Source organism: Macadamia integrifolia, unplaced genomic scaffold, assembly GCF_013358625.1.
Source record: "Macadamia integrifolia cultivar HAES 741 unplaced genomic scaffold, SCU_Mint_v3 scaffold367, whole genome shotgun sequence".
Classification (NCBI taxonomy): Eukaryota; Viridiplantae; Streptophyta; class Magnoliopsida; order Proteales; family Proteaceae; genus Macadamia; species Macadamia integrifolia.
The window spans coordinates 389,987-402,119 of record NW_024869711.1 but is presented as its reverse complement, the minus strand read 5'-3'; the positions used below and the strand labels follow the sequence as shown (position 1 = coordinate 402,119).

The 12,133-nt window shown below is 37.7% G+C and overlaps 2 protein-coding genes and 1 non-coding gene across 3 annotated transcripts; 2 read left to right on the top strand and 1 right to left on the bottom strand.

The window, feature by feature from the left end:
- Positions 1-3,147: 3,147 nt before the first annotated feature.
- Positions 3,148-3,928, top strand: LOC122068280 (transcription factor MYB44-like; the record flags this gene model as incomplete). The annotated part of the gene is made up of 2 exons (XM_042632154.1): positions 3,148-3,496; positions 3,689-3,928. Coding segments are annotated over 2 exons (589 nt in total), but the record flags the coding sequence as incomplete, so codon positions are not given.
- A 674-nt stretch (positions 3,929-4,602) lies between these two features.
- Positions 4,603-6,360, top strand: LOC122068279 (ubiquitin C-terminal hydrolase 13-like). The gene is made up of 5 exons (XM_042632153.1): positions 4,603-4,647; positions 5,230-5,310; positions 5,451-5,558; positions 6,117-6,191; positions 6,286-6,360. Exons 1-5 carry the CDS (start codon positions 4,603-4,605, stop codon positions 6,358-6,360), a joined length of 384 nt encoding a protein of 127 aa, XP_042488087.1.
- A 4,708-nt stretch (positions 6,361-11,068) lies between these two features.
- LOC122068283 lies at positions 11,069-11,175 on the bottom strand. Its single transcript, XR_006137025.1, has one exon. It is a non-coding gene; the product is annotated as a small nucleolar RNA R71 (small nucleolar RNA).
- Positions 11,176-12,133: the final 958 nt, after the last annotated feature.

Here is a 12,133-nt window from a genome sequence, read left to right as displayed (position 1 = left end):
CCGGAAGATTGTATTACTCCGTGAGACACAACGTTTCATAGATATGATAGAAGGATTGGAGTGACTGAGCTGAAAGAAGCCTAAAGAAATATGAAAGTAGGTAAGACTCCAGGCCTGGATGAAGTCCCAATTGAAGTGTGGAAGAGCTTGGGACTATGTGGGATATCTTGGCTAACCAAGCTATTTAACAAGATTATGAGCATTAGAAAGATGCCAATGAATGGAGGAGAATCATTGTAGTTCCAATATACAAAAATAAGGGTCATATATAGAGCTACAATAACTATAGAGGCATAAAACTCATGAGTCAATACTATGAAACTATAGGAGAAGGTTATCGAAGTCTACTTGAGAAGAGAAACTAATGTCTCTAGGAGTCAGCTCGGTTTAATGCCAGGTAGATCCACGACTGAGGCGAATTACCTACTAAGGAGACTCATTGAGAATTCTAGTACCTAAGTACCTACAACAAGGACCTCCATATGTTCTTTATTAACCTAGAACAAGCCTATTACAGAGTCCCCAGAGACTTAATCTGGCATGTATTGGAGAAGAAAGGGTTTGCGAGTAAATATGTGGATGTAATTAAAGACATATATAGGGTGTGGTGACTAGTGTGAGAACCATGGGAGGTCAAGGAAAAGAGTTCCTATTACTATTGGGTTGCATCAAGGTTTTGCTTTAAGCCCTTATTTGTTTACGCTTATTATGGATGATTTAACCATGAACATTCAAGGTGATGTCCCATGGTGTATGCTTTTTTCTGATGACTTTGTTCAGGTGGATGAGACAGTAGCACTGGGTTGCTCTTTATTGTTTTGGTGGATGAGACAATAACATGGATTAACAATAAGTTAGATTATAAAGATCTATCTTGTAGTTAAGAGCTCTTAAGATTAGTATAACGAAGATGGAGTATATGGCATGTAATTTTAGTTACAAGTATAACAAAGTGGTGAATCTGGAGGAAAGAGAAATACCACAAAGCAGCTATTTTAGTTATCTGGGGTCAATCATAAACAAAGAAGGTGATATAGAAGATGATATGTCTCACAGAGTTAAAGTAGGATGGATGAAGTGAAGAGGAGCATCTGGCGTGTTGTGTGATCAGCGTATTCCTTCTAAAGCTTAAAGGAGAATTCTACAGTACTGTTGTAAGACCGGCTATGATGTATGGGGTGGAATGTTGGGCAGTTAAGAAGTGTAACATAGATCATCTGAGCTTAGCAGAGATGAGGATGTTGAGATGGATGTGCAGAAAGACTGGGAAAGATAAGAGTCAGGAATGACTAGGTTGGAACAGATTCGGGAGTAGCCCCGATTTAAGACAAGCTTTGGGAATTTCGTTTATGGTGGTATGACCATGTCCAATGGAGACCTAGGATGCTCCAGTAAGGAGAGGATTGACCAAATCCAGATGGAAAGACAAAAAAGACCATAAAGGATGTTTGAAGAAAAGACATGCAACATCTAGGTCTTGACTCTAGTATGACCTCAAACGGAGGTCTGATAGATCTTCTTCAGTGCCTTCGCACTTAATGCTAACCGAGCAATAACGCTCATCAGGGTGATTTGCTCAGGTTAGCCAAGAAAGCCTTCGCGTGCTAAGGCATAGAGCTCAAACACAGGCTTACAAAGCTGTTTGGAGGGCAAAGATCCATGTTGCCAACTAATTGTAGGTGGAATGTTCTTGTGGAGGTGCTTTGTTTCTCTCTTCGCCCCCCCCCCCTTTTCATGGATCCATGAAGCCGAGTTAGTGGGAAAAGGCTAAGAAGTTGTTGTTGTGCTGATTTTATTATTATTATTATTTTTTTTTTTTTTGGGTAAGGTTATCAATAATCAGTTATGATGCTATCCTACTTGGGTTAGCTCCCACTGTAAAAGAATAAAAAATAATGTAAAGGTATGTAGGCCTCCCCAACGATTTGAAGTAATGCCAATTCAATTTGTTTGAATCTTTGTTGTTGTGTACTCATTAGTGTGCTTGATGGATTCCAAGTAAAAGCGAGATCTGGATTCGAAGTAAAAGCGGGGATGGAACCTTAGTGGAAGTCAAGATTCTCTTCACCGTTTTGGTGGATTATTGCCCTGTTCTATCATTGCATTCATTTTTATTAGATCTAGTTTCATATTCTGTTCTGCGAATTTGTATGCATTAGTCTCTACTTAGATTTTTCTGGTTCGGGATTTTCTACATTTGTAGCTGCATAGACTAAATCCTGTTATGTGCTGAGTAGTTGAATGTGAATGTTCCTGATCAACACTTCTAAATTTGGTAAATATGAAAAGAAAGGCAATTGCTGCAGATTTTTTCATTGAGCTGCCAACATCTATAGATTTTGTAAAGAACTTTTCAGACTAGATCATAATTTGTCTATTGATGATGTTAATTCTTGAATGACAACCTTGCAGATCTTTTCCAAAAGTGCATTGATAGGGGAAATAGATCATCGCTGGTTGTTGCTAGTCGAGGAGGTAGCTATATTCTTTCTGTATAGCATATGTGAAGGAAAGCTTACTCTGCTCTGTTGTATTTTTGCATGCTCTTTGGTAGGTGCATGACTATGCCTGTCATTTGTATTATATGTTCCAATTTGAGATAAAACATGCTGGATTTTCAATCTTTTGAGATCTGGATTTAGCTAGTTTTTGGAATGTTCCACGCCTGGGCAAGACCCTCTATTACACGAGAACTAAGGTTCAAAATTTCGCATTTCGACTAGGTTTCGACCCCAGTCGGCAGCGAAATTTCGAGGAAATCTGGGAATTTTGTCTGATTTTTTGGGTACTCTCTGTTTTTACATTTCTAATGTATTCAAAGAATTAGTTTCATGAAAATAACACCGAAAGTGATACTTGTGGGGTTGGCCCAAGTTTGGTAGTGTAAGTTGACTGAAGTTGTACTACTACTACATATATAAGTTAGGGAAATTTTCTTGTACCACCCTTAAAAATCTCCATAATTAGGGGTGAGCCCCCCAAAAATGAAAATAAGAGCTCATATATCCCTCACTTTCATCAGAAAATTTCTAATAAATCCATTCCGTTAGAATTAAATCGTTAAGTGATGTTGTCAGCAGTCTCATATTATCTAAATGGCATAACTACCCTTATGGGTGTGTAAACTTACCCTTGTACATCTTGTAGTCTAGGGTTAGGGTTTCAAACAGTGAATCGAGAATCAAGTCCTGCCAATCATCCATGGCTTTCTGGTTGCACCGACGCAATCAAAAACCATTGGAATTCGACCCTTAAGCTCAAATGCTCGTCCATGGTCGATGACGCCAGCGACAATGAACAAGCACACCAGCCGCTTAAGAGATGGAATGGTGCTGGCGCTGCCATGGAATTCAACTCTTGCGAGATTTCTAATCATTTTTCAGGGGGTTCGGGTGGTTCAAGCCATGCAACAACCCCTAACCAGCTACCCACTCCCGTGGCTGTGCCTATAGCTGTTCTGTTCCAACAGTTTCCGCCACCCCAGCAACAGCTTAATGTTAGAAAAGAAAGAAAGAAATCGTTTTTCTGTCATTTCCAATTATGATTTTTAAAACCCCATAAAATTCTGCACTCGTTTCCTATCCATCTCTCGCCATTTATAATCTTTTGTTAATCTCTAAGTGTTTTGATCCCACGGATTATACAATAGATTGATCGGTTCAATGTTGAGGAATTTTCTCTTGGATAGTTTATAATTTCGATTCAAACTATTGTTAACATATACAATACAACGATTTCGGATCATTGGAGGTTTGTGGAGAAACATTTTAGCCCTTTCAGTCCTGAGTTCCTTCTTGTGATGCAAGAGATGATAAAAAAGGAAATTAGGAATTACATGTCTGGGCTTGAGCGGAACGGGCTGTGTCTACACACTGAAGGGATTAGGAACGCGGCTGTGAAGCGTATCGGCATCAGCAAGATCGACTAGAGTTATTGAGTTGATGATTATCCTAGAAGAGGGAAGGAGAGTTGAATGAAGATGGAAGACAGACACAACAGAGGAAGAAAAAAAAAAAGAAGGATTAAGTAGAAGGGTAAAAAGTCATTTCACATTTTAAGTTAACGGTGTTCCAAATTAGAGGTGCGGTGGATATTATTTTCATTTTTGGGGGTCACCCCTAGTTATGGAGATTTTTTGGGGTGCTACAAGAAAATTTCTCTATAAGTTACTGACTAAAAATAGAAAATACATGATTAAAACAAACAAAACATAATGTAGAGGATGCAAAACAAATAATAAAAATTAAAATTATTCTACTATATTTACGAGTACAATGTACAAAAGAAAATGATATTTAGGAAAAATGGGGTTTATCTTTTTGCTCCAAGAACCCTCTGGTAGATGTACTTTGGTTGTGTAAGATTCAAGTGTAGAATGAAAGATTGATGGAGAAATTTCAAGAAATCTTGATTGATTTTCTATGTTTTCCACCTCTTATAGTCGACATGTTTGTTGGGAGGAGGGGAGAAGTCGATTTTTATGAAATGGGCTTGTTTCGTGGGAAACAAAAGCCCATTTTATGAGGGTTGGTTAAACCAAAATGGCTGAACTCATCAAAATGGTTGAAATCTGTTGAAATTGGGGACTTTTAAAAGTCTCAAATGCAAAATTGGATAGCAGAAGCCACTGGGTTAACTAAAGGCAAGGTGAGGTAGTGCTTGCCATACCACTAAATTCTTTTTTGAAATTACCATGGTATATTGTTTCGGGCACTTGCGATACGGACATACGGTCGAAATTACAAACCATGACCGAAACTTTTACAGGAACCTTCTTAAATTGATTTTTTGGTTATGGTATAGCATGCCTGAAAATATTTTAAGAATACAAGGGAAATAATTTTTTTCAACTACTGAATTCTAAAATTTAGTTTTGTTGATTTTCTTTTTGCGGGGGAGAGAACCATTGGGAAAGATAAATGAGTAAGAATGGTAAAGTCTTGCTTTGAAAACTTTTGATGCGGAAAAGGAGAGTGGTTTTTTGCTTGAATAAATTTTCTAATTTATTTATTTATTTAAAGTCCCAACCCCAGAATCCCACAGTTCCACTGCCTGCCCCACTCCACCAAAAAAATTGGGAGTTTCTCTTCTTCCATTTCAAATTTTCAGCTAGATTTGCTTACATGCTTTTGAAACAAGTTGAAGCATGGGCTTTAAAACATTAAATTCATATTTAGTGCAAATTGAAGGTACTGTAGATAGGTATTAAAGCATTGATTGTTACTGCAGATTCCTAAGGAAAAGCTTGGTCCTCAGGATTGGTTGATTCGCGTTTGCCACTTCGACCATGATCAGGACCAAGAGCTACAGGTAAAAAAAATATTAAATATTATCTTCATACCGTCACTCGTATTTGAAGGTAGAAAGTCATTGTAGAGTGATGAAGCTCATTTATTTATAAAATCAACCATACAAATGTTCTAATATTTTGGTTTCAACATCTCTTACAGTACTTTGAATCCCCCTTTCTCTTGATCATTCATGAAGACGAGACTTTGGCTGAAATTAAAATCCGTATATGGGAGAAATTACAGATTGAGGACAAGGATTTTTTTGAGGTATCTGTATTGTTCTTTTTTTTTTTTGGGGTGGGGGGGGGGGGGGGGTGGGGTTTTATGTGTAGTGGTTGCCCGTCTAGATCTTTTGGCTATAGGCTTACTGTTATCTATCTGCATATTCTGTACCCTTTTAGTGGTGGGGGACTAACAGGAGCCATGCAAGAATAAAATCTTCATGAAAAAATTAACTAAAGGATTGAGGGGACTGGATGCTTTGTAGGATCTAGATATTAGACAACTTTACAAGTGGATGTTGAGGTGGCATATATGTTGATCCATCTTGATGTCTTACTCACTCTTCAGGTGACACGTACAACAATGAAGTATCACAAGTCATTCTAAACTTCTTATTGTGGGAGTCTTGCCATGTAGAGTCATCTTGTCTTCCCCTTACACTCGCCCGGGGGGGAGTTTTTGGCACTTCGGGGGGATGAAAGAGTAGTTTTATCATTAATTCGTAGCACATTAACTGCTAATATTTGACTGTAATACTAGATAAATGATTTTTTTTTTTTTAAATACATCTATTAAGTTTTTTTCCTTCTTCTTTTGGTTCAGTGGTCTTTTGCAGTTATTGGATTGGATCTTCCCGTGTATCTTAAAGATTCTGACATTGTATCCCGTTATTTTCTGGTAGGGCCATTTTGAAACTGTTATTTCTAATGTACTTTGTTTTCATCCTCCATTCTATTATTGGTTATTGATAATTCTTTTTATCCGTCTTCAGATGGAAGATAGCTATGAAGCTCGGAGCCAACATCTTGGACTGAGGCACCGTGACAACTCAAAGAAGGCCAATTAGGTAGAAGTGCAAGATCTTGGAGGGATTGCTATATTTTGTTGCAGATGGCACGAAACATTTCTCAATTATGCCATTTCTAAATGAGTGCAAGACAAAAGATACACGTGATATCTCAATGTGAAATTGGGTAAAGAAACATGAAAGGTTTTCCATGTATTTGATATACAAAACACATTTTTCTCAAATTAATCCTTGTAATGGACGATAATAACTACCAAGGTTCTCACTATAAATTATGATCCTCTTAAAAAAACCGAGGCAATCTCCTATTGTCCCAAGAGCTTGAATTTTTCCGCTTCAACTTGTGATGGGGTCACCTTTCTGCAATATATGAGAACCAATTAACCAACTATGTGGTCCTAAAAAGATGAATGTTGGTAATAGTTCTGCCGATGATTTTTTTTTTTTTTTTTTTAGAAACAAAACTGCTAATTCTGGCAAACATTGACAACCCCTTGTAGTACAGAAAAATTCAGTAATCATGGATCATGTTACAAGTGTTCACAAGTCGCAGCAGGATTTGAGAGGCTAAGAAAATGATGTTCACAATTTATTTTTATTTTTTTGAACAAATATTGTTCACAATTGAGAGAGCTAACAAGGGAGTGTTGAGGTGGGGCTTGGTGATATAGGAAATAAGATCCTTGGAATTAATTCTGTCAAGTCCATACCAAAAGAAAAAACATCTTTTCTTTCCTGTAGTTTCTCTTTTAATAGAATTTTCCGGCCTAGAAGGATTACAATGGCGCGCAATAAGCAAACGTGGTTCTTGACCTGAATGCTATAAGAACAATAACATCAGAAGATTTCTCCGGCAATCTGTCGTGATCAACTTGTTCTCTTCTATTGATTTCTCCGGCAAATCTGCTGTGTTTTTTCAATTTCTTCTCTGGCTTTGATGTCTGTCTACAATGGATGCCAACCATCCTGTCTAGTGATCTTTGCAGACCTGTAACAATAATCCATAATCTTGACAATCGATCTCCATCACCAGGTTTTGATCCTCAACCCTAATATCCTACCATTCACTCACCACCACCACGAGTAAGAAAACTTGAGTTCCTGCCTCTTGAAGAGGAGGAACCTTTCTTTTTAGATGAAGCATTAGAACAAAATCTAACAAGACAATGGTAGCTTACTCTAGTGGGTCAAGTATCGCAATGTAAACCATTTCGGAGTCAAGCTGTGATAGGCATTTCTTAATGCATGGAATGCGCATTCCTTGTAGGGTAATCGTTTCCTCTTTCAGTTTCAGCATCTAATGGATATGACCAATGTTCTTACTAAAGGACCATGGTCTGTTGGAGGAAATTTGATTGTCCTGGAAAAGGGGAGTGTGAGTGAAGATGGATCCTTTCAATATGTTGATGGGTACAAATCCATGAAGTTCCTCAAGATCTTTTCATGCTTGAACTTGCTAGTCGTCTTCCTGCAAAAGTTCCCCCCCCCCCCCCAAGAAGGTCATTTTATTCCCAATTGTTGTTTAGATCGTGGTCTTTTGGTAGGTACCATAACTCCTCCAATCCACTGGGGACAAGTCACAATCCTCTTCTTCCAACTACTATAAGACCATCATTACCCATACCTACATCACGTGTTGGTCTGTTAACAAACCCTAGCACCATGCCATCTTTATCTGAGAGTACACAAATTTCAAACCAGCCTACTTCAATATCAAACCCACCTACGTTTTCTCAACCAAACATTCTCCATTCCTTGCTAAATAGTCCAATCATGAACCACCCATATTTTCCAAACCTCTTAGCTGCATTACTCTCACATCTCTCCATCTCTCCATCTCTCCTCAGGCCAATAAGAATATTGTCCACGATTCTGATATCTCTATCCCTGCCTCAAATTCTTCCCATAACTACATGTTGTATCTACTCCCATGCACTCCTATAATACACCCATGGATATATCTCATTCCAATCCTAGACCACATCCCTCACCTTCCTATGTCTCTCGGCCTAAACCTGGACCCCATACTTACTAAAGAAACATAAAAGAGACCATAATTGGAGTCTATTGTATCAAGGACACTTTGTTATGGTGTATCTATTGAAATTTCTTCTTTAGAGGAAAAAACCGTGGAAGCTAGGGAGGACCAGTGATGAGCACATTTATGTGTGAAATCTTAGGTAGTAAAGCATGCATTTTACATATTTTGAATGGAGCTACCTTGGGTTTTACTCTCTTTTTGCAGGTTTTGTATTTTCAATGCCTTAAGAACTATTGGGTGTCGTATCTCCAATTTTACACATGAAGAGATCATGTTTCTTTTCATGGTTGCGAAGAGGACAAAGTTCTGAGCAAGATGGATGTGCTCAATTAAAAGTATACATCCTTTTGGTCACCCGTACAAGTAATTATTATTTTCGGGCCAGAAAAAGAATAATGGATCAGAACTGAACCAAGATGCAGAACCAGCCCATCTACAATTGTCTCAGGGGTATAAGGAATATTCTAAGATGCCAACAAGGATCGATGGACCTCCCTTAAGTGATTGAAGATTTTGTAACAATAGCTACCTAGCGTAGTTGGTGAGTTGTAGTGTGCAAAATCCCTTGCTCATTAGGAGGTCTCAAGTTTGAATCTCTGGCTGTCATTTTTTTGGAGTTTTCCCATCACACAAATTCAGCCAAGAGATTGCACACAAAAGAGAAGAAAAAAAAAAATATAGGAAAAAAATGTAAGAAATAACAAAAATCCCACAAAAATGCCCTACTTCCTATTTTCTCTCCTCTCTTCCCATCCACCTCATCAAAATCGTCCAAGGGGATCCACCCTTGGACATCCTTCTCTCTCCTCTATTCCCTATAAAAGGGAGTCCACCAAACCCTAAAGGGTAATCCCTCTCGTGCTCATTTTTTCTCTAATTTTTTGTTGTGATTTCCTTCTAGTTCTAGTTCTAGTTCTTCTTAGTTTTTCTTACTTTAAACACTCTTGTAATTGGCTTTTATTTAATGAATGCAATGTTTTTTTTATTTTTATGGTTCATGTTATTCAAGTTATTCAAAGGTGTAATAATTTTAATTTCGAGTTCTAGGCTTAGTTCTAGGTGACAAGAACAAGTTGTGGAACATGTCTTTCAAGTTCATTTTTTCTCTTCAGATTTGTCTTTTTTGTACTAGCAATTTCAAATTTGGTCTATTCCAGATCTGATTTTTAGTACTGGTAGTATTTCAAATCTCAATCAAGTTTTTAAGTTCAAATAAGTACTCTTCTACAGTAGTCTTCTCACCCCCCTCTCATTCCCTCTTCTTACTACCCTTTCATTCTTAAATTAGGTTTTAAATTTTCAGTTTTACATTATTGCTCTCCCTTTCCCCCCAAGGTTCATGGCTAGATTATGCATTGGCTTTGCCTCTCTCTAGCTATGGAACCATCCTTTTATTTTTATTATTTATATTGCATCTCCTTCCCCTAAAGCCAAGTAGAAAACCCCTTGTAAGAGTACTCTCTAGTCAAGTAGGGAAGCTCGTATTATTATGGTGCATCCCTCGGGCTAAGTAGAGATACCTGTGTGCCTCTCTCTAGCTTTTTTCCCTGTTTATTTTATTTATTTATCCTTTCATCACTTTTTTATTTCAATTATTTTCTTTTTAATTGCATGGTTTGAGTATTTAAACTCCTAGATGTGACTGGTTAGGTCTTTCAATTTTTTATTGCAATTTCAATTCCAAATTCCCTAGATGTGTTGGTTAGGACGCTTTTAGACGCATTTGTGTTAGGTCGGTAGTTAGAAATAGATCACCATAATCAATCGTTACACTTTCGCATTACTAAAAGAAGCTTAAAATAAAGTGGTCGCTTTCCTTGTATTTGACCCGTTAGCTACACTGATCCGTAAGCTTGCGATTACTTTTAAATCTCAAACAAGTTTTTGGCATCGTTGCTAGGGAGACAGTTCCATGTTATTTTTCACTTTTTTTGGTAAATCGGAGTATTTTGTTTGCTTTATTTTCTTTTTTCCTTTTCTTTTATTGAAATCCTGAGAAGAACAACTTGCAATTATAGTTGTATCGGTGGAGGTCGCCAAGCCTCACAGTATGATAAAGACAGGTTTCGCCGTGTAGTAGTACCTCAGGAATTAAATTGAGCAACCCCAGATCCCTACCGGTAAGCTCACAAAAAGCCAAAAAAATACAAAAATAAAAAAATATATATTTTCCATTCTTTTGTTCTAATCTTATTCTAGTTGTGGATAGTGTTCTGTTACATGAGTACTGGGTGAGTACGTAATAGTGCGAATAAGTTATAAAAAGAGATCCAACAAGTAGTGACCCTTTACATTTGCTCTCTTTAAAACCTTTCAATATGAGAGACCAATAGCAAAATTCTCCACCTAAATCTTTGAAAGATAGGTTTTACCCTACTAGAACAGCCCAACCTTTCTGCATAGTTCTACCACATGCACTGGGCAATAATTTTGAGCTCAAATCTCAGTACATCACTATGTTGCCCCACTTCCATGGGCTAACATCTGAGGATGTATACCTATTTCTAAGGGAATTTGAAGAGACATGTGTTCTAATTAAGATCCAATAGCTTTCTGATGATGTTGTTAAGCTTAGGTTCATCATTTTTGCATTGAAAGACTAAGCCAAGAAGTGGTTGTATAAGTTATCCACAAATTCCATAACCACATAGGAAAAATTCACAGTTGTTTTCCTCAAAAAAAAATTTCCCAACTCACAAGACCAATAAGCTTAGAAGTGATATTCTTCAGTTTAGGCAAAAGCTTATTGAGTCGTTTTCCAAACTTATTGAGAGATTCAAAGATCTACTTCAAGAATGGCCTCACCATTGCTTAGACTTATGGAATTTTTATCAAATAATTTATGAGGGTATTGATTACCTACCTAAGCAAATGATAGATTCTATATGCCCTCAGAGATTTACAGCCTTTACAGATGAAGGAAAGGCATGGTAATTCTTACTTGACTTAGCTGACAAAACCCCTAAGTGTGAATCAACCCAAGAGAGTGAAAGAACCATAGGAGGGAAAGGATATTTTGTGGATGGGATAGTAGCCAAGAAAGCCCACTTGGATAGCCTAATCAAAAGGATTGAGGTTCTTGTTCCTAGAGAGCTACAATAAGTCAATATGGTTAAGATGTGCAGTTGGTGCTAGTCCCCTGGACATGTTATAGAAGAATGTCAATACCTCTGGGGGCACGTCAAATGACAATGTTAATGCCTTATATCAGAATAATCCATACAGTAACACTTACAATCCAGGGTGAAAAAATCACCCAAATTTTTCCTAGAACTAGGGCAACCAAGCAAGGCCTTCTATAATTAAGGTCAACCTAGACCCCAAAAGCCTCCCTTTGCAGAACAATTTTTTGCCCCAAATATTTTTTCTAGGCCAAATGTAGGACCTCAGGCAAGTTTTCCTAGGCCCCCTCTCCTATCATCTTATCAGTAACCCCCTAGGTTTGCCAACACTAGAGGGGCAAGTAGAGTAAGTGATTTGAAAAAGAATATGGCCCTCCTCATGACTAACCATCAAAATCTTATTAGAGAACTCACCCAAGTTGTCTCAATTTTGCGTGAAAGGGAGAAAGGAACTTTCTCTAGTCAACCAGAGCCTAACCTTAGGCATCATCAGCCTGTTAGTTCACAAGCACCAACTAATGCACTACTAAATGTAGTACAAGGTTAGACCCAACAAGGCCCTCCAAGTGATATAATGTTGTTTATGCCCTTAGGAGTGGTAGAGAGTACCAACAGAGTGTTCCTAAATCTTTCCCATCTATTACTCCTG

Coding starts and splice junctions, on each gene's coding strand:
- LOC122068279 (XM_042632153.1), top strand. CDS start 4,603: ATGCAAAATTGGATAGCAGAAGCCACTGGGTTAACTAAAGGCAAG. Junction 5,311..5,450: donor ATCAGGACCAAGAGCTACAG/GTAAAAAAAATA, acceptor CATCTCTTACAG/TACTTTGAATCCCCCTTTCT. Junction 6,192..6,285: donor TTGTATCCCGTTATTTTCTG/GTAGGGCCATTT, acceptor ATCCGTCTTCAG/ATGGAAGATAGCTATGAAGC.